At 40.9% G+C, this 22096-nt stretch overlaps 1 protein-coding gene across 1 annotated transcript in view; it reads right to left on the bottom strand.

The window, feature by feature from the left end:
• The window catches only part of elapor1 (endosome-lysosome associated apoptosis and autophagy regulator 1), an 89531-nt gene that overhangs the window by 38933 nt on the left and 28502 nt on the right, over window positions 1-22096 (bottom strand). Inside the window, 7 exon segments of the mRNA XM_052034974.1 lie at window positions 327-416; window positions 419-506; window positions 3013-3101; window positions 3807-3956; window positions 9117-9222; window positions 16261-16344; window positions 17051-17198. Coding sequence (XP_051890934.1) covers window positions 327-416; window positions 419-506; window positions 3013-3101; window positions 3807-3956; window positions 9117-9222; window positions 16261-16344; window positions 17051-17198 — 755 coding nt within the window.

The raw sequence follows: 22096 nt of genomic DNA, 5'->3' as shown, positions 1-22096 counted from the left end.
AAGGGGGACAGGGATTCTTTTGAGATCTTCAGAGTCAGGCTGCTGGAGAGGCTGGAGGGTTTTTGAGAAAGAATTCTGCAGCAAGGAGCCCAGGCATAGACTCTCAAGGAGTATCAAATTCCCCTTCAGATATTAGTTATTAGTCATCATATGATATCTTACCCGGAACTCAGTTCAGGCCTTTATTTCAATCTAATAAAATGAAACCAGCTGCTTCACATTCTTAATAAGTTCCTGTAATGTCACAAATATCTTACACATGGTATCTTTCATGCAACCCTGGCTAATAAGCATTCTTAGAAAATAATGCACTGCAATAATTTTACCATCAGATCCATCCGAGTAAAAGCCAAATGGACAAGGCTGACAGCCAGTAGAATTAACTTGGACAAAACCCGGGTTACAAGGCTTGCATGGTTCTTGGCTCCCGAAGCAGGAAGTCTCACTGCTCCATTCATATTTTCACTGCACAGTTTGGGCTCAATCCATTTGTACATAATTTGAGTCTGGAAGATCAAGTAACAGAAGGAAGATTTAAAAAATGCCTTCAGATATCTCAGACAATAAAATATACAAATGAACCTTCTGGCTTTTGCCCCCAGATATTTGTTAATAAAGTTGTAAACTTTCAGTAATGTTGGATTTGAGAACAGAACATCATTTAACAGTGCACACTCTTGAACACTCCTAATCAATGTTTCCACATTCCAGATATAGAGCAAAGGTCCCTATATACCATCAGAGTGTAGTAATTGATCACCATTATCACTCCAGCTGTCCATCAAGCCCTCCTGACAGCAATGTTAATTTCTAGGTACTTTTATGCCGTGGGTTCCCCAGGCTTTTAGAAGATGAGGTAGAAATATCAGTGTTTCATTCATGCAAGATCTTTATATCAAGCACAGGAAAGAGATTCCATCCCATTTACTCTCTCTGAAATTGAATTTCTATTCAGAGTACACTAATTTCATCTCCATGGCAACCCTACCTTAAAGGAGAAATAAAGAGGGTGGGACTAATTTTGGAAAGACCCTGAAATCCAGAGGTTGATTTTCACCTGGCATTAACAGCCTCAAGATGGGGTCAGCAGGACTCCCTTCCATTGTCTCATGACACAGCCACCACTATTTTGCTTAGTGTCCAACCTTTTCCAATTGCAGAGCCCATACTGTGATGTAAAAACAGCTATGAATGGCACTTTAGGCTGGAATGGTCAATATACGTCTCATACGGTTGCTACAGTCAAAGAGAGCCAGCCTCCTCTGGGAGATCAAAAATTATTTGGCTTCTACCTCTATGATTGCTATCTCTTCGCTCCCACACTCACTAAATTTTTTTGATTATGGACAGGATGATCAAATATTGGTAGACCTTAGAACATTCTTATTTGGTCTCCTGTAGTTCATCAGCTTGATATAAACAAGGCTAGGGTCTCAGAATCACAACCAACACATCAGTTCAGGTACTGGTGAATGCTGGGATAATCTGTGGGCTAGTCATGTTATAGTCAAAATAAACCTCCTCTCTGGATAGCTTGAATGATAAACTTTGATTAATGCCCAAAAGAGGAGTCTACTTATTCCAGTGTTAAAAGGGCCTGCATGGTTTCTCCCTATCTTTGTCTCTTCCCATACCCACATTGAAGCAAGAGATAGACATTTTTTGTTCTGGTGAGGTTTGTTTCAGATTGGCCAAATTCTAGTGCATAACAATTGGTTTAATTTCTTAATCAGTTTGCACTGTCACCCTTCACCTTGTGTGGAGAGCTAGTCAAATGGAAGAGGTTGTGGGAGGTATCATGAAATTGTGGTGTCTGCCAAAGTTATAGGGATATGATCACTTAAAAGGAATGATAATGCACTGAGAGGCAAAACCTTTTAGCCTACTTTGAAAGTAAATAAGCAGAGAAAAAAAGTCAGATGAAAGTGAAGTAAGATGTGACCCTCATGGTGAATGGGGAAGGAACGTGAGGAGGGTTGATAAACAATATTAAAAATAGGAAATGTTACCAAACCATATGTCTGACTAAATTGATCTAATGGGGCACAAGGGGAAGGATCCCACTCTCAGTTATGGTACATAACTGCATACCTGGGAGGTTAAAGCCTTGTAGCCAGTTTTTCCATTAGTCTGGGAATGCTGGTAGTGAGGGGGATGACTACTGCTGGATGTAAAAGGTAAGTGCTTTTAAACATTGACTGTGTTGACAGGAGTGCTTTCCCCTGCTCCCTCCTCAAACTAACCTGATGGGAAATGCCTCCCTCCTTGTGATCAACAGGCCCCCACCCACCACTCCCAAACTCTGCTGACACCCTGCCCTCCCCTACCACTCCCAATGATCTGATGCCAGCATTCCACAAGTGGCCTGCCTTCTCACCATCTCTCTGCACTGCAGTGGTCTCTCCCTTTCTCCTCTCCAGTCCCTAGCAGCAAACACCACCCCCCACCTGCCCACACAGCCAGCAAACCTACAGTCTCCTTCCATGCCACATGGGAAACCAAGTAAAAAGGATTCAAATGGGAGACCCACTGTCAAATTTGACAGGACCTGCTTCTCCATTATTTCCACCAACAGTCACCCTTGCTCCCTCCCTGTAAACATCAGGGCCACTAAATCAGTTTCAGCTTGTGATTGCAGCCTTGGCTCTAATCCAGAAACTTAGAAGTTCAAGGACCAATCTAGGAATTGACGACGTAACCCAGATTTTCACTTCAGTTCAGGGCTAACCAATGCACTGTTATTAAGTCTACTTAGGGTTTGCAGACTGGAATGTCCATGCATTAGACATCAAGCTGGCTACATTGTTAAATAGAGAATCCCTGCTTCATACATATCAATAAACTGATATTATTACTTCATCAACGCAACACATCTCAAACAGTATCTTTTAATGCTTTTAAAGTTTAGAAGTTGAAGTATATGTGCAAGGATGCTTGATGTGTCCTGTTATGTAAACAGTCTGCAGGATCTATTTAAAATAAAATTAACACATTCCAACACAAGAGAATTACCTTTCCTTCAGCATCACATGGTGTATGTGTGAAACAATAGTCCTTCTCTGAGCACGGATGACGTTGCTTGCACGTTCCTGATCCAGGCTCTGATTCAAAAAGGCACAATAAGCAATCTAAGTTCTGTCCAAATTTGACAAGTTAGTCCAAACAGAACTCTTTGAGAAAGACAGAAAAGCTGACGCCGTCTCTTTATCAGCATTTGACAATCATTTAGATATTAAAGGGATAAACCTTGTCATATGTATGTAGTAACATCCTTCATTTCCATCGTTTTATCTCAAATTCCAAAGGAAACACCCTAAAAATAAGTTATATGCTATGTTTAACAAGTTTGCCTGAAATTGCCATTTTAGCAGAGGCATTAGCCAAGTCACGATGTGGTTCAACATTACTGTGTCTGCGATAAACATATGTGTTGTGACATTTTCCACTGTTGATGGTGGTGTAAGTGCAAACTGCCAAGGTGAATTAATGCATTTAATGTGTTTAGAATGTTTTTTTATTAAATATATTCAATCACAAGATGTGGGTGTTACTGGCAAGGCCCACTACTAATTACCATTGAAGGGCCTGCTAGACAGAATTTCAGAAGACATAAGACTCCACTGCATTGATGTAGATCTGTTCCTATATAAATCACTTCACAGATTTTCTTCCCCACACAGCATCAGCAAACTAATTGAGGTTTCACTAAATTCACATGGAAACTGTTTTTTTAAATCTAGATTATTTAAATAACCAAATTAAAATTCTTCAGCTACCATTCCTCTTAAAGCTGAGTGCCATGTTACCTGAATATTGATCTTCATGACAATTTAGGCATGAGGTTGCTCCCCTTGGAGAGTAAGTATTTCTTGGGCATGCGTTACAACGGGAGGATCCAACTTTTGCATTGAAGGTGCCGGGTTTACAAGGAAAACATTCCGAAGTATAGGCCACCCCTAAAAACAGGAAATAGGATCAGAGAATTATGAGAAAGGCAGCTAATGGGTTGATAGGTTTGATGTCAATCTTCACTGCAGCTCCTATTCTGTCTAATTTTTACTTCTGCAGAAACATACACCTGAACATTTATGGTACCCAATACACATTGGTGCAGAAATCCTCCAGCACATAGTTTCAGAATCAATTGATTACAGTGCATGAAATTCTACAGTGGATACGTCTTAGTATATGGTGTAGGCCTCAACCATAAGGCCAGATATTAACTGGGAGGGTTGAGGCTGGTTCCAGTGTTAGGCTCCAGACCGCGGTCGGTAAGTATGAGGCAGCCATCTAGCTTAAGCCAAGTTCCTGAGTTATCCATCTGGTCATCCACACACTGCTCTCCTCCCACCATAAGTCTTAATTCCATGGCTCTTCAAATCTCTCCCAAGCTCAATGCATAGATGAATTAAATTAATAAATATACCATATTGTTAAATACTAAATTATAAAGGTTGGAAATTTTCCAGCTTAATTCTCGGTCTCTGCTCTGTGGGCCATTCTCAGGCATTGATGTTGTTGGACAGCCACAATTTGTTTCAGTATCTGACGAAGAGCAATAGCTAGGCTTCCTGCTCCTTGTTGTTGGTCTTTGATTACATTCATAGTGGGAGAGTTAGGACAGGATCAGTTTCAGTTCTGATGGCACCGTTACTTAACAACCTGCCTACATATTCTACTTGCCCCTTGGGTGAAGAATGATTCTTCAGGTTATCTAGAATATGGGTGATAGTTGGCTTCTGGGACTTGACTACAAGGGCTTTTGTTCACCTGTAAAACAAGGAGGATTAACAACCAGCTTGTATCAATCAGGACACCATTATTTAAATGGGAAATGGGCTGAGTTATATACAGTGTTTTCTCTACAATTTTCTAGAGTTGGGCAGATGACCTAGAAAGAACAAGTTCTGGACTGGCCTCTTATCAAATGACACTAGAAGACTATTTGCCCTGAGTAACCCAACTGAAAAAAATAGCTCAAGATTTTGTGATGAACGCTGTCAGCTGATTCCTGACATCCAAGTTAATTTAAACTTAATTCTGAATTAGCCTTCACATGGAAAGTTTGGGAATGGGAGGGGGAGTTCGTCCTGGCTAGGCAAAACAAATGCTGCCCACAACAATACCCACCCACAACTTGTTCTTTATTTTTAAAAATACATTTGTCTAGAAATTCAATGGTTTCTCAGCATTATTCTGGAACTTAAACCAGGCATTTTTTGAGACTGAGACAATCATGTGGCTCAGTTGTGATTTCCACATCAGTTGTACACAGGATGATGTCATTCTTTGAGCTACATTCCATTTGGAGCATTGTGAAAGAACTAAGACTCAGTTGTGTTGGGAGTAATCATTGCTGATTTCCAGGACAAAAGTCCACACAACACAACTTTGACCCTGACCCATCTTTCACCTTTCTACCCACTCTTCCACAATCAATATTCCTCAGTCAGATCTTCACCTCTAGAGGCCCAGCCCTTAAGCCTCTAATTTTCAAAAAGTTTCAGGCCTCAAGGGTAAGTGAGATATACGATGGGGGGCCCCACAAGTGAAATGATGCCTGTCTAGTTTGGTGGACCAGGCCAATGTTGCAACTCTAATTATGGCACAGTTCAATGCCTTAAAGTTATTATGGCAAAAGGAGGGTTAATTATAAAAGGACACTGCAAGAAAATAAGGTAGTCAAAAAGCTTATGAAGCTATAGCTCTTTAAAACTCACTGATATGGTAACAATCAGGGCTGGACAACTCTCATGCGTAACTGAAAAATTATATATTTTTTTTTACTGATGCTGTGCAAAGGCCAATTTAAAGATTAGAGTAGATGGTAATGCTACAAAAAGCCTCCCAAGAACAGGAGGTAAATTCATCTTCCTTGCAATATTATTTTGTTTACTCTTTGTATATGTCCTACATTTAAAACCAGATGTGTGTAAAATATTTCAATAGTTCTCGATGAATAACTTTATTGTTCTACATGCTAAATAACTCTCATTTATCACTTTAAATTTACATTGCTTCATGAGTTCCAATCCTATCATGAATTAGAGTTGTAGACTTCATGTCATTCTGAATATTACAAGGTTGCATCAGAAAAAACTGTGCACAAAATAACCGGCACTTGATTGCTGGAAAATGCCACAGGCTGAAAATGCACAGCGCGACATCAATAACTTTCCCCCCATGATGGAATAGAAAGTGGCTATGCATATGCAGTACAATTTTCCAAATGTACAAAGATAGCCACCGGTAATAAAATGCTGGTTAAAAATAATACTCTGTGTTTCATTGTAATTTTACATGGCGAATGAGAAAGTTTAAAAGTTGCTGCAAGCAAACACCACATTTCAGTATTACAGCCTGAGATTTTAAAAAATCTTCTGTAAACAACATTTGAAACAAAACCCTGACAATTATCTAAAAGAGAGGAGTTTATGCCTCAAGAATATTTTCTATCATAGTCACTTAATTCTCTCCCATCATAGTTTCCAGGTCAGACACAAAACCTGTACATCCTGGTAACCTCTTATTCTACACAAGAACAGTGACCCAGTCACAGCAGAAATTATATTTACTAATGCCTTTCCTCTCGTCAAAAGATCTCATGTGTCCAGACACTTGGGATGCAGGTTTTTGCTGATGATTTAAGTCACACTCCCAATGATCATGTTGTTTATGGAATAAAATTTGGCACCATATTTGGACTTAAACACAATAATAAAAGCGACAAATGGAGATCAAAACATTCAATAAACCAATGCAGTATGACATGATCAGTACAAAATAATACCTTTTAAAAAAGACCATCAAGCAGATTATTAATTAGATAGTTAAACCTGCACACAGCACAGCTATTAGTTATCCTGTCGGTATTATCAATTAGACCTTGATTGCATTCACTAACAGAGCATTAGATGAACTCCAACAAGTATGAAATACATTGACCTCTCTGATCTGGAATCCAACCTAACATTTTTAACTTTTTATTCTTCTCCTTTTAAAATAAAATTATTATAGGATGTGGGAAATGTTAGTAAGGCCATGCTTATTTCCCCGAAAAGATAGAAGTGCCTGTTAAACTGGAAATGCTCATATAATGGAGATATTTACTTGTCTGCCTTAGAGCCAATAAAGAGGAACAATTGCTTGTCAGGCAAGTTGTACCAGATCAAGTAGTCCCTGTCCAATCAGTGAGTTCCTTTGTGGGCATGTACTGCAACCCACCCAAGTGTCTGATATTTGTTGTTACCAGATAATTCATCTAGTAATAATATTCCTTCTTTTGAATCAACTGCATGGGGCTTTTAAGAGGGGCTTGGATGGACACATGAATGAGAGGAAAGTAGGGGGATATGGGCATTCTGTAGGTAGGAGGGAATAATTATGTCGGCACAACATTGTGGGCCGAAGGGCCTGTTCTGTGCTGTACTGTTCTATGTTCTATGTATGGGAGGTCAAAGTCTGCTTCAAAGTGCGTGTAGAGCAGGCACTAACATCACCTTTGCACAAGCCACTTAATTTTCCTGTCAGTTTTAATTGACAGATAAATCAGACATGGTGTACCACTCATTCACACCCCTATCAATGCTAAATTTAACTCCTATAGTGTGTGATGGAAGATACATGAAAACAGACCAAGACAAAAGTGGCAAGTTCACTAATCTGAAGGATATTTGCGAGCCAGTCAGGTTTCAGAGTGATGTCCCCTCATATGGTCATTCTATTTTTCTGATGCCAAAAACAAATTACAAGATTGAGGGAATTCAATTCCAAATGCAAGGCAAGTATATTTCTAACCTGTTGTCATGGAGACTGCACTATCACATCCAGTTTTCATTAAATTATCAATAAACATCCAGGAGACAGAAAATCTGGAAAAAACAATCTAGGAGACCAAATATACTGCCTAGAGCTTTACTTCACAAAGCAGATGGATTGATCCACCACCACTCACATCTTCCCCTCCCCATCCCTTTCTGCAAGCACCTCTCTCTCTGTGATTCCCTGGTCGCTTATGCCTCACCACCCAACCCTCTCCCCCGACAGGCACTTTCTCCTGCAACCATATGAGGTATAACACCCGTCTCTGCACCTCCTCCCTCATCACCATCAGGGACCCAAGCACCCTTCCAGGTGAGGCAGAGATTTACATGCACCTCTTCCAACCTTGTCTATTGCGTTTGGTGCTCTCGATGTGGCCTCGGTGAGACCAAGTGCAAACTAGGTGACTACTTAACTAAGCACCTGCTGTCTGTCCACAATGGTCACCTGGAGCTCCTGGCTGCAAGATATTTTAATTCCCCCTTCCCATTCCCACACCGACCTGTCTGTCCTCAGCCTCCTCCACAGCCAGGGTGAGGTCACATGCAAACCAGAAGAACAGCACCTCATATTCCACCTTGGTAACCTACAACCCAATGGCATGAACGTTGAATTCTCCAATTTCAGGTAACCTGATCCCCCCGTCCTTTTCTCTCTCCTTCTAATCTACCCAGGTCCTCTCACACATACCCTTCCTTCCAAAACCACCACCACCCCCTATCACCCCGTTTCTTTCCTCCCCCACCTATTTCATGTGCCCATCACCCACACACTCTTCCCACTGGGTCCTCTCCCTCCTGGCTGTTCCCACCTAATAACCATATCTCCCTGATTTGGTTCCTCTTCACTTTCCTTTCTTATCAGATTCCGTAATCTGCAGCCCTTTGTTGCTTCAACGTATCACCTCCCTGCCTCTGCCGCTCTCTACCCTTCCCTCCCCCACTCGGCTCCATCTGCCAATCAACCCCCTCCTCGCCTGGATCCACCAATCGCTTGCCAGCTCTTGCATCACCCTTCCCCCTCACCTCTTTATACTGGCTATTTCCCCTCTACTCTTTCAGTCCAGACAAAGGGTCTTGATCTGAAATGTCAACTGTCCACTTCCCTCCATAGATGTTGCATGACCCACTGAGTTCCACCAGCAGCTTTTTTTTTGCTCTGGATTCCCCCTGCTCTGTTTCTAGCCATCTCTTCCAGTGACCATCATTTGGAAATAAGTTAGAGATCCACATAACAACCAAGCATTATCTGCTTCACTTATTTTAAAAATAGGCTCATTAATTGATTTGGTGTACCTGTGATAAGAATGTTTCTGATGAGAACTGGTTTTGGTACTTTCGTGCCCAGTGAAAACCTTGTTGTTTGCCAATAAAAGACATTATTACCACGATTCAAGTTTACCTTTTAAGAAAAAGACAGCACATTAACAAATATGAAATGAATAGCAGCACACAGCCCCGTAAATGTAAATGGTAAGATTGGCGCAAGTCCGATGATAATACCATTGATATTTTAACTGAGGAATACAGGGGAACGTTTTCAATGTGTTGCTAGCAAAATAGTGGGTTGATTTTCATCTCCACTGGTATCAGTTGATTGGCAAAGAAATTTCTGCACCCTAAGGCAAGTTGAAGATCTATGGCACAGAATCAGAAGAAGCAAATCCACTGCAAGTGTAGCACTGGGGTGAAGTGACTGCAAATTTTCAATGGAAGTCTAGTACTAAAGCCAACTTGATAGAGAGGCAAAGTGAAGCAGGGCTTCCTGTGGGAGGCTGTTATAGTGTCACGGGATCATGGAGTCATACAGCATGGCAACATGCCTTTTGGCTCACCGAATCCAGCCGAAACCATCAGGCACTGCTAATATTAATCCTACACTAATGTCATTTTATTCTCCCAACGTTCCCATCAACTCCTCACAGATTCTAATCACTTACCTACTCACCAGCACATTAGGGGCAATTTACAGTGGAGGAAACTGGAGAACCTGGAGGAAACCAATGCGGTCACAGGGAGAACATGCAAACTCCACACAGACAGCACCAGAGTTCGGGATTGAGACTGGGTCACTGGTGCTGTGAGGCAGTAGCTCGACTAACTGTGTCACTGTGCTGCTCCAGTTTCCTCAGAGCACTTCAGTGCTGTATTACATGGATTGCAAATCCAGAGATACTAAAGTTGGCTTCACAAAATACTTCGGTGGTCCTCTGACCTGTTTTTTTCTTGACTCACCTAAATTTTAGAGTAAATAGCTATGAAACAGAAATGCTTTCTTCCTCCTCTCATTCTCATGTCCTGCCCCGCACAAGGTTCTCTGAATAATTAAAGCTCAAGCCTCAGAGACTGCAACTTAGTTGATCACTATCTGGCCCACTGCATTTCTGGAAGCACCTGAACTGAAGTTACTTATCCAGACCCAAATCCCTTTCATTGTTTACAGTGCCAATTTTAATTTACCTAGCAATACATTTCAAGGTATTCACAAACAAAATTTGAAACCGAGCCACGTAAAGATTTTGGTCAAATTCCAAGAAGCATCTTAAAAGATATATAATTTGGAGGATCATAAGCGAGAATGCAGGGTAGGAGTGAGGCCACAGATTTGAAAGGATGGATGAGAATTCTAAAATTATGGTTTTACTTAACCGGAGTGGCCAGTGGCACAGCTCACAGATCTGCTGCCTCACATCACTGAAGATTAGGTTTAATCATGACCTTGGGTACTGTCTGTGTGGAGTTTGAATGTTCTCCCCGTGATTGCATGGGTTTCCTCCCACATACCAAGGACGTGCATGTTGGTAGGTTAATTAGCCACTGTAAAATTGTTCCTGGTGAATCGGCGAGTGGTAGAATCTGCATGGAGTTGATGAGAATGTGGGGAGAATAAAAAAGCGACTAACGTTGGATTAGCGTGGACTCAGTGGGCCGAAGGGCCTGTTTCTGCTCTGTATACCTCAATGACTATGGGAGGTGGTTATCACACTCTTGAATGGACCTCTCATATGCTAAAGATGAACTCTTGATCTCCCAATCAACCTTGCCGTGGCCCTTGCACTTTATTTGTTTACCTACACTGCACTTTTTCTGTCGCTGCTACACTATATTCTGCATTCTGTTTTAGTTTTACTACCTCGATGTACCTATGTATGGCATGATCTGCCTCGGTGGCACGCAAACAGAAGTTATTCACCATATCTCGATACACATGACATTACTAAACCGATACCAATAAGGTCAGTGAGGACAAAGTGAGAAGGAAAGATCAAGGTGAATAAAAGGTTAGAACATAGAACAATTACAGCATAATTCAGGCCCTTCGGCCCACAAAGCTGTGCCGAACATGTCCCTACCCTAGAAATTACTAGGCTTACCCATAGCCCTCTATTTCACTCAGCTCCATATACCTATCTAACAGTCTCTTGAAAGACCCTATCATATCAGCCTCCACCACCGTTTCCGGCAGCCCATTCCACGCACTCATCACTCTGAGTAAAAAAACTTACCCCTGACATCTCCTCTCTATCTATTCCCCAGCACCTTAAACCCATGTCCTCTTGTGGCCACCAATTCAGCCCTGGGGAAAAGCCTCTGACTATCTACCCTATCAATACCTCTCATCATCTTATACACCTCAATCATGTCCCCCCTCATCCTCAGTCTCTCCAAGGAGAAAAGGCCAAGTTTCCTCAACCTGCTTTCATAAGGCATGCTCCGCATTCCAGGCAACATCCTTGTAAATCTCCTCTGCACCCTCTCTATAGCTTCCACATCTTTCCTGTAGTGAGGCGACCAGAACTGAGCACAATACTCCAAGTGGGGTCTGACAAGGGACCTATGTAGCTGCAACAATACCTCACGGCTCCTAAATTCAATTCCCCGATTGATGAAGGACAATACACCATATGCCTTCTTAACCACAGAGTCAGCCTGCGCCGCCACTTTGAATGTTATCAAAGTCACTCATCTGCTAATTATACTGTTGAACAGAAGTTCCTTAACAATTACAGTCTTCAATATTAACACCAGCTATAAATAGTGCAATTGCTGGTGGATGTCAATCAGCATCTGTGGGGACAGATGTTGGGTGAAAATCCTTCTAATAAGGCTGTTCCCTTTATTTACATTTTTTCCTTCTGTCTCCAATTGTTAAAGTAATGGTTACCTTGCCAACTTTTATCTGCACACTATCACAAACATTCTCTTTGTTCTCCAACCCCCATCCTCCCGGCCTTCTGAATTATCCTTGTTTCCTCACTTTTCCGGTTCTGATGAACTCTCTGAACCTGTTGACACTGTTTCTTTTCCCACGGATGCTCACTAAGCGCATCTGGTATTTCCTGATTTTTATTACATATTTATTCCATTAATATTAAAAGTAATGGATTATCTCCCAGCCCCATTTCAGTTTCTGACTTGAGCCATGTCAGAATGTTTGCTGAGAAATGCCTGGTCTGTTCTCAGCCTCAGTCTTCATGAGTGGCTATTGAGGAGTACCAGTAATAGGCCAAACAGTCGGTTTCCAGTCTGTGCTCATGTGTTGCAAGATGGCCCATGAACTTTAAAAAATTGGAAAATGAAGAAAGAAATGGGGATAATGAAAATAATATGCCTTACATGATGACACTGATATGTTTTTTTATATTGCCAGCTTTGTCAAGAGTCATAAAAATATTTGCCTTTAGTAAAATTGACTGATGTTTAAGCTATGCTATTTAATACTCAATAAAGTTGATAGTTCCTCCTAATGGATATTAAACTTTCTCAGAGTAACTGAGTAGGGTAATAAAAAGTATTGGTAATAAGCTGTCAGTCAACATCAGCCTGATGGTTTAAAAAGTTAAAGAGCCACAGTGAGGAAGTAAAACAAATATGGGCAGAAGATGATGTTGTGAAGCTTTCTCATGTTTAAAACCTGTTTATCCGGACTGTTTTGGAGACATTGCCATTCATTTAAACTTCAAATCTTCCAACATGACAAGGAACTATTCAACGCTTGACAGTACCTTTTTGTGTCTGAGGCAGATAAGAGAAAGTGGCAACAATGCATATCAACATTGCTGTGCTGCACTTTCCCCACACAATTTAAAAAGCACTACACTTTCACAGCACAACACCCTGCTTCTTCATAAAATTACTACTAACAACAAACTTGCCTGCTAATAATGAAACACCTAAATCCTTTGAACCAACAGCATTAACTGAACATTTAAGGGGGAAATGTGGTAACAAGGGATGGACAGATGGTTTGGTTTTCATATGACTTGACAGCTGCATCCTTATACCAGTGAAGTTTATTTGCCGTGTTTTTACAGGATTATCAATGTTTCACTTATGTGGACTGCTCAGCAGAACAGGAAAGTGATGCTGCTCATATTTAAAGGGGAACTACAATTTAAAATTTGCAAAGCAGAAGATTGCTTGGTGGCCAATGCAGGGCAGGGACCATAGGATGTTGCATTTGATGATAATGCTGAAGGTGCAAAAGGAGGATTGCCATCTTATTTCTCTTCACATCCATCGAGGCCATTCCAGTTCTCAGAATAATCCCATCTACCCCACATTTTCCTGTAACCTATTCCTTCTCACCTTGCCATCAACTCCACCCACCTACTTGAGGGGTAAGTTACAGTAAGCAATTAATCTAAAAAACAGTGTTTCTTTGGGATGTGGGAGGAAACTGGAACAACCAGGGAAGCCTATGTGAACACAGGAAGAATGTGCAAACTCCACACAGACAGTACCCAAGGTCAGGATCGAACCCAGATCACTGGAGGTACGAGGCATTGGCACTACCTGTGGAACCACTGCGTTGCCCATGCTCAGTCCTCAAGGGGAGCTTCCTGAAAGGAGTGCTGAAAACCTCCCACGTACACAAGATAGACTCGTAAATAATAGACAGAATTTTTCCACACCTTAGCAAGTCTGACATGATAGGGTGAACCAGGATGTCTCTACGTAAATTAAATAGCCATAGCATGTGTGGCAGTAATGGGTGCCAGCTATATAAATCCAGTCTGCCAGCAAACAACCTCTCCCACAGCAACATTAATTAATTTTTTTTCTCTAATCGGGATGTTAATAGACTGTTGTGCCAGGATTGCTTAATTTAGCCCAATCACCAAAAACTCCATAGTGGAAGAAACACATCAAGAAGTTTCAGTTGTGTAGATAGAAGAGAGCTAACAACCTTATCTGTCGATTCCAGCCATGCATGCTTTCTTGGGAAATAATATCTACACAGAGGACAGCAAATCTCATAGTAACAGCTGGATCTGTAGAAGCTGCCAGCATGTGGAAGCCAGATGAGTGAGCACATTCTAGCATGGAGGCTGATCCTCTGCTCGTCGGGTTTGACTGCACATGTCCCTAGAACTGGCAGGCACAATATGGTGGCCTGTAGTTCATCAGTGCGGTTTTTCAAATCCGTACAGGTGCTTATTTCACAAGATATCACGATGGACGCCACTCCCACTGATTCTACCTTACCAATATGCACGTCAGAAGTTTTACTTTTGAACGTAAATACTTATCTGGGCCAGGAAGCAAGGTGGAACTTTGGAAAGCACAGAAATAGAGCATTGTGCCAGATGTACATTGGTGCCCTACTTAACTGAGGTTGTAGTGCTTAAACAACCGGAGCTGGAAATTTAACTGAGTTGAAAATCACGTGCTAGAACAGTGATGTTTCAAGGACCTGAGCCAATATGTCCTGATACTGCTCTGACTTGAAATTTATGCAGGCACATCTAGAAGTTATTGTTTTATTCAAATGACACCAATCACATTTCTTTTGTATTAGGCACAGTAACGTAATTTCAGAATGTCCCGCCCCACCTAAAATGAGAGACATTAATTGCTCATAACCATTGTTGAAAGTTATTCCAAAGTTGGAAGCATTCACAAATCAACTCTGGGGGTGGTGTACCAATTCTCCAATACAGCACTGGGCACATTTGTGCAAAAGCAGAGGGGTCCTGCACCCTCAGGAACACAGGAAAGCCAGGAGAGCGTAAGTAATGTACCAGTGGAAGAAGATTACCAAGGAGGCCAATACTAAGGGTGATGTCCCAAACTCAACGCAAGACCCACAGCTTGCACACACTTCGAGCTGTTCAGCCAGTGGGGTGGGCATGCCTTCAATCAGCCCAGATTTCTTTCAGATGGCTTGTAGGACTCCTGACTTTACTCACTGTCATTGTGCACAAATACAACAAATGGCACAACTGGCAGTTTATGCATGCATATTGTTGCGCTCACAAATTTCTCATTTTAATGCCACTGGCCAATTTTTGTGGTCAATTTTTTTCTCTCTCCTACATTCTAAAGCACTCTCATTAAACCCTTCGACATTATACCATTTCAAAGTTGTTGCACTACTTTCACTTAGCCTGCTACATTTTTTGTTTAATATCACATTTCAACAATTCAAGGTCAGAAAAGGTGGCCAAATATTAGATAAGTAGAATTTTAGCTGTCTTTTAAAGGAGGAAGTGGGAATACAAAAATTATTTGGGGAAGGATTTCCCCAAACTCAGAGCTAAGAAAGCTGAAGACAAAATATCAATGGTAGTGGAGAGAAAGAGGGGAATGCACAGAGGCTACGGTTGGACAAGCACATTTTCCCAAAAACAAAATGAATTTTTATTACAAGATTAATCATTAATTAATTAAGTCATGGGGACTGGCAAAGGGTGGGTGGAATATTATAAGCAGAAGTAGATGTATAGATCTCATTTACCTCAGGTAAAAATAACATCTCACACCCAAATTATTATTCAAATAGCATTGCCTGTGTTACTGCAAAACAGATAATCCAGTATGCTAAAAACATGTGGTCCAAAATTGGTAGATTTTCCAGACTATTGGATGTTATTCACATTGATTCCCTAATACACTTTCAATTCACGTTTTATAATATTATAATAAATTTCCCAGTGAACCCGTTAAGTTTAAAGGGAGTTCAGGAAGCAGGATCCTGCTCAATTTAAAGGGACCACAGGAACTAGGGCCATGGTGAATTGATTGGGAGCTTGGGAACCAGGGCCCAGGTAAGTCAGAAGGGTACACAGGAACTGGGACCCCGGAGAGTTGGAAGGGAGTGCAGGAACCAGGGGCCCAATGAGTAAGAAAGGAAGCATAGAAATGCAGCTGGTGAATGGACTGGGAATGCAGGAACCAGGGTCCCAGTGAGTCAAAAGTGAGCACAGGAAACAAGGGCCCTGGTGAGTTGAAAGGGAGCATGAGAAGCTGGGCCCCCAATAAATTGAAAGAGTGTGGCAAACATTACCTGGTGGGTCAGATGCCAAACTGTCAGGATTTACAAGTGGTTGGATAGTGGATTACCGTAATTTTATTGTACTAATAAATATTTCTGAGAATTAAAAAGCCACAGGGAAGAATGTAAAGACAGGTATTGAACTATATATAATACACATACTGTATGAAGATTCCACTGATTTCTTTCTGTTTTTCTCATCCATTTATCTTCATTGTCTGTTGGTTGACACTGATCATTCTGGACCTGTGGTAAACAAATTATTAAATTTATTTAGCAGCATTTAATAGAGAACCCGCACTGCTGTTCAAAGGAGTAAGATTGTGGAAGGAACTTCAGTGGAAGAACCAGAGGACATGATTGGCAGGAGAATCAAAAGTTGACCTGAGTCATTTGGATGATGGATACGCTACCAGGGTCTTTAGTGAAGGTAGATTCAATTGCAGCATTTAAAAGCAAAGTGGTTGAAAGAAAGAATTTGCAAAGGGAGAAAGTATAGAGCAAGACCAGCTGGGCTGCTCTTGCACAGAACCGGCATGGAGTTGATGGGCCAAATAGCCTCCTTCCATACTGTAAATTTTCTGTGAGTTTTCAAAACTTCAGCAATTCACAATTCTATTACTGCTCTTACAGAATTAATTTCACTACTGGGTTTTACAAGGACAACAGTGTCCTTTCCAATGGCACCAATTTCTTTTAAAATACAGAAAAAATTATAAATTAATTGCACTCTCTCTGTAATTTTATGGGATTCATATTTGCAAGCCAGGTTTGCTTCTTGCACTATTCTCTTACACCCCCTCTATTTTCATTTAATGAGCAATGAAAGTTGCTGCTGTGATCATTAACTGCATTTTCTGACCCAGAAGCAAGAGATTATCAGTGTTGCAAGCTGTGCATAGAAAATTACCATTATGTTGTTCAATAGTCACTTGTCACTTTAATTACTTACAAAGAATTCAAAGAATATTCCTGTGTCTGGGTACAGATATTCAAATGAAACCATGCCAGACTGCTTCAGGTTCACTGCGTACATCAGGACAGCTGTGCACTCATCATTGTTTGAAGCTATGAAGTCACCTTGAGGAGTCCACTTTGACCTACCAAAATTTCACAGAAAAGTAGATTTCAAATTTAACATAAATTTTAATGCTTTCAGTTGATCAAACTTGCCCAGTGTATTCCAACACCTCCCACAATCTTAACCACCGAGAAGGGCAGCAGGTGCATGGAAGCACATCATTGGCAGCTTCCCCTCCAAGTCACACACCATCCTAACTTGGAAATATAAAGCTGTTTCTTATCCTCACTGTGTCTAAATCCTGGAACCTACTTATGGGAGTTCCTTTACCAAAAGGACTGCAGAATAGCATCATCATCTTCTCAAAAGGCTAAAAGGCATGGACAATGAATGCTGGTCTTGCCAGCGACAGCCACGTCCCAGAAATGATAAAAAGAAACTGGACTTGACACTGTTAACATTGAAGTGATTGTCTTAAGTTGCAACCATAGTTAAGAGTAAATGAACAGGATCACTTACTCCTGAGGCCAATTACAACTTTATTCTCTATGTCTCTATGCACTGGCATGCAGGGCTCTTGTGCTGGATTTAATTTTGAATGCATGAACAAGCAATTTCTGTTGAAAATGTACTGATTCTTCTTACCTCACAAACTGTTTATCTTCCTTCCCAATCCAATGCCCCCTCATTATCACAACTACCTCCCACCCAGGTTTTCCTCCCACACCCCCCACCCCCGGCAGTGTTGACTACTTGTTTGGTTCTAATTGCAGTATTCATGGTCAATACCCAGTACCACTTTAATTGCAATAATTCACAGTATTCTGTAGCTTGATTCATCCAAATCTGATTGTTTCCTTGGTTAAAGCCCAAACACATGAATTCAGGCAGTTTTGAGCAGCCTAGATTACAATCCTCAGGATGATTTTCATTTTAGTAACCTGGGGCTTCCACTTGTAATGTCCACCACTGCTCTAGTTCAAGTAAACAGTGGGATTAAACATTTTTCTTATCTCTATGGCTCAGCCATTCATTGTTAGCTGTATACAGAATTGAGGACTGCCTGGTCAACAAAACATTCCCTGAAACTAAAGTATTCAGCACCCTTATAATGCCTTCTCATACAATGGAGTGAGATTAGTAACTCAGATATATGAGGGATGAGGCCCACCTCCTTCAATCAGTAACTCTTCTGATTTATCTTCTGCACCAACCCTACTCTTCAATGTTACTGCCCACTTGCATTGCGACAATTATTCAGTTGTATCATGCACAAAACCAATGCCTGTCCAAGAGCTAACCGCTTAGTCTTATTGAAAACTTTGGGGAAAAAAGCTGTAGATGCTGGACATCTGAAACAAAAACAGAAAATGCTGGAAACACTTGGTGGGTCTTTGAACGAAAAGGTTAACTTTGTTTCTCTTTCCACAGATGCTGCCTGACCTACTGAGTGTTTCCAGCAATTTTTGTGTTTATTTCATTCATGCTTACTCTCCTGTGATTTTCAGACTTTTGAAAATATTCTCTTTTCATATATTCAGCCACGACCATTTCAAAACCCATGTAGGTCCTGTATCCAGCAATACTCCTGGCAGGGCAGGTGTTAACAACATTCCGACTGGGCTCAATTTAATCTGATGTCTCCAACCTACAGGGTAACTTATATTAGAATAAATGAACATGCAGAATTAACCTGGAGCCATATGAAAAGCTTGCATTTCAGACATAAATTTGTAAATGGAAATGTGATAATTCTACCAGTTTCAGAATTTATGCTAATACATGGGTATGCACATGCTTGTGCAAAAAAAACTGGATCATTGTCAATAAATAATTTTGCATATGGTGAAAGTCAAGCTGTACAAGCTGGTGAAGAAATCCTTTGTGACATCCACTTAGCCATTTACTTGTCAAAGGAAACGTTGAAGACTCTTTCGGTTCTTTTCCTTAGGTTAGTAAATTATACCTTCTCCTATTATATTTTATGTCACCAGCTACATGGCCACCTCATCCCACATAATCTTCACACCCCTCCGATGAGAAGGATACACTGCTACCCCTACATTAGCTCCATCAGAACCCCCAAAGTTATATTTGTATGAGTCAGGCTCCCTCTGTTAGTTCACTTCAGCTGATTTCTCCTCGAAGAAATTTTGTTCATTAGATCAGGTAGACAACATTTCAGGTGCAATGCAGTAGAACAAGGTGTAAAACACTGTCAGCTTGATAGGTTGCAGCAGCCGGTTCCATACTGGATGGGAAATCAGAGGAAGGCGACAGTGAAACAAGCTCAGATGTAGTTTATGAGCATGGTGTGTTCAACTGGGGGTGAACATCCAAGTAGACGTGATAATCCTGTCATTAACAGCAGATTCATTGGTTCAATGTTCCCAAATCCAGTGACTGAACTAAATTGATTTCAACACATCACTCAAAGATGAGACTGAATAAACTCTGAAACACTACTTGCTCCTATATCCAGGTGAAAAACTAATACCAAAAATCTGGCTTTAACATTTGTTAACTTCACAGCTATTACTTAATCCTGAAATTATCCTCCATCTGTAATAATTTCGGACTCTGATACATGCTGGAACTGCTGATTTACACTGAATTATCTATGGTTCATTACGGCTGATTTACACTGAATTATCTATGGTTATTCATTCTGCTAAATTACACTGTCTGATTATAGTTTGGTATTTAGACCTGCACAATGAATCAATTCATAATTGAGTAGTGGCTTTAGAACTAATGAACAGATTTATGTGTTTACCTTTATGTCTGACACTTTATTTCATAATTCAGCAATTCATTCATTAAGGGATGAAATAAACTTAATTACAGGAGGTCCCTGACTTACGAACGCCCGACATATGAACGTCAGTACTTACGAACCGACCTCCATAAAACCTTTTTTTTTAAAAATTGAGTTACACACAATGTTTCATACTAACGAATGGGCGGACTACTTTGTGCGATGCTCAAAACACTGCGCGTTTTAAGTGGTTCATTGGCCCGTAATCATGGCTTCAAAGCGTAAATCTTGTGCAAGTGATGGTGATGCATCGAAGAAAAGGAAAACGACCACGATTGAAACGAAAGTAGAAATAATAAAGCGTTCAGAGAGAGGTGAAACGCCAACAAACGTTGAAAAAGCGTTAGGCTACAGTCGGTCAACGATGGGGACAATTATAAAAGACAAGGGGGGAGTATGTAAAAGGCTCTGTCCAAATAAAAGCAACAATAATCCTAAGCAACACAATCGTTTAATTATCAAAATGGAAAGGCTATTGGTAATTTGGTTAGAGGATCAAAATCAGCATAATATTCCTATTAGCCTTGGTTTAGTGCAAGAAAAGGCGCAAAGCCTTTTCAGTGATTAAAAGGCTGCACGTGCAGCAAGCGAAGGTGCTTGTGATGAAGGATATGTTGCGAGTAGGGGTTGGTTCAATCGTTTCAAAGAGAGGGTAAGTTTACACAATATCAAAGTGCAAGGTGAAGCAGTGAGTGCTGACGTAAGTGCTGCGAGAGAGTTTCCTGAAATGTTAAAAAAAATTATTGAGGAGGGAGGTTATGTGCCTGAGCAAATATTTAATGTAGACGAGAGTAGCGCTTTTTTTTGGAAAAAGATGCTTGAAAGGACATACATTTCAAAAGAGGAAAAAACTGCTCCAGGGCATAAGGCATCCAAGGATAGGCTAACGTTATTGCTTGGTGGTAACACATCTGGGGATTTCAAGCTTAAGCATATGCTTGTGTATCCCTCCCTAAATCCAAGGGCACTTGGACAAATCAAGGCATCTCTTCCCATTATTTGGAAGGCAAACACAAAGGTTTGGTTAACAAAAGCTCTCTTTGAAGATTGGTTCCTGAACTTTTTTCTTCCTGCTGCTGAATGTTATTGCTTGGCCAAGAAGATTCCTTTCAAAATTCTCCTTGTGCTTGACAACGCCCCCGGACATCCAAGCACTTTAGATGACCTTCACCCCAATGTAAAGGTCGTCTTTTTACCAGCCAACACCACATCACTACTTCGGCCAATGGATCAGGGAATCATAGCCTCCTTTAAGGCTTACTATTTACGCTGGATCTTCTCACAAGCAGTCAGGGCTACCTGAGATGATGCAATGACCTTAAAGGAGTTCTGGAGGAATTACAACATCTACAATGGCATCAAAAACATTGCAGATTCTTGGGAGGAAGTGAAGAAAACCAACATGAAAGGAGTCTGGAACAAATTGTGCCCCCAATTCGCAGACGGTTTTAAAGAGTTTACAGCTGAGGACATTGCCGAAGCCAGGCAAGCTGTGGTTGAAATTGGTAATAATCAACCGCAGTTAGTCATCAATGAAGATGATGTCTTAGATTTGCTTGAATCCCATGCCGAAGAACTGACCAATGAGGACCTTATGGAGCTGGAGCAGCAGATGATAGCATTTGAGGAAGAAGGCTGAGACCAAGAAACCCCAGAACCCAAGAAGTTTTCGACGAAGGAGTTAGCTGAAGCCTTTTGTCTCATTGAAGCAGGGATGGCAAAGTTAGAGGAGCAAGATCCTAATGCAGAGGTTCAACAAAGTTTACCGGATAGTTACCAATGGCCTCAGCTGCTACAAGGCCATTTATAATGAGAAAAAGAAAAGCTCTGTTCAAGCCACCCTTGATGTTTACTTTAAGAAATTGACTTCAGAAGTTAACTTTCACTCTACAGCAGCAGAATCAGGCCCTGACTCTCCAGTAGCAGTATCAATCCCTGACTCTCCAGCACCAGGTCCATCCTCTCCAGTACCAGGCCCATCATCCAATTAATAAAGTCATTTTAATTGTTAATTAAGCTCCTTCCGGTATGCAAGGCATCAATTGGAATGAGAGTAAGTGTTAACCTTTAATCATTATCTTTTCTTTTCTATCTAAACAGTTTAAGAAATATTTCTTTAATTTTTTACACCTATACACACACACATTCTCTCTCTCAAT

The sequence above is a fragment of the Pristis pectinata genome, chromosome 20 (assembly GCF_009764475.1).
Source record: "Pristis pectinata isolate sPriPec2 chromosome 20, sPriPec2.1.pri, whole genome shotgun sequence".
In the NCBI taxonomy this organism is placed as follows: domain Eukaryota; kingdom Metazoa; phylum Chordata; class Chondrichthyes; order Rhinopristiformes; family Pristidae; genus Pristis; species Pristis pectinata.
Note: the sequence above shows the minus strand (reverse complement) of the source record. Positions and strands in the feature narration are given on the sequence as shown.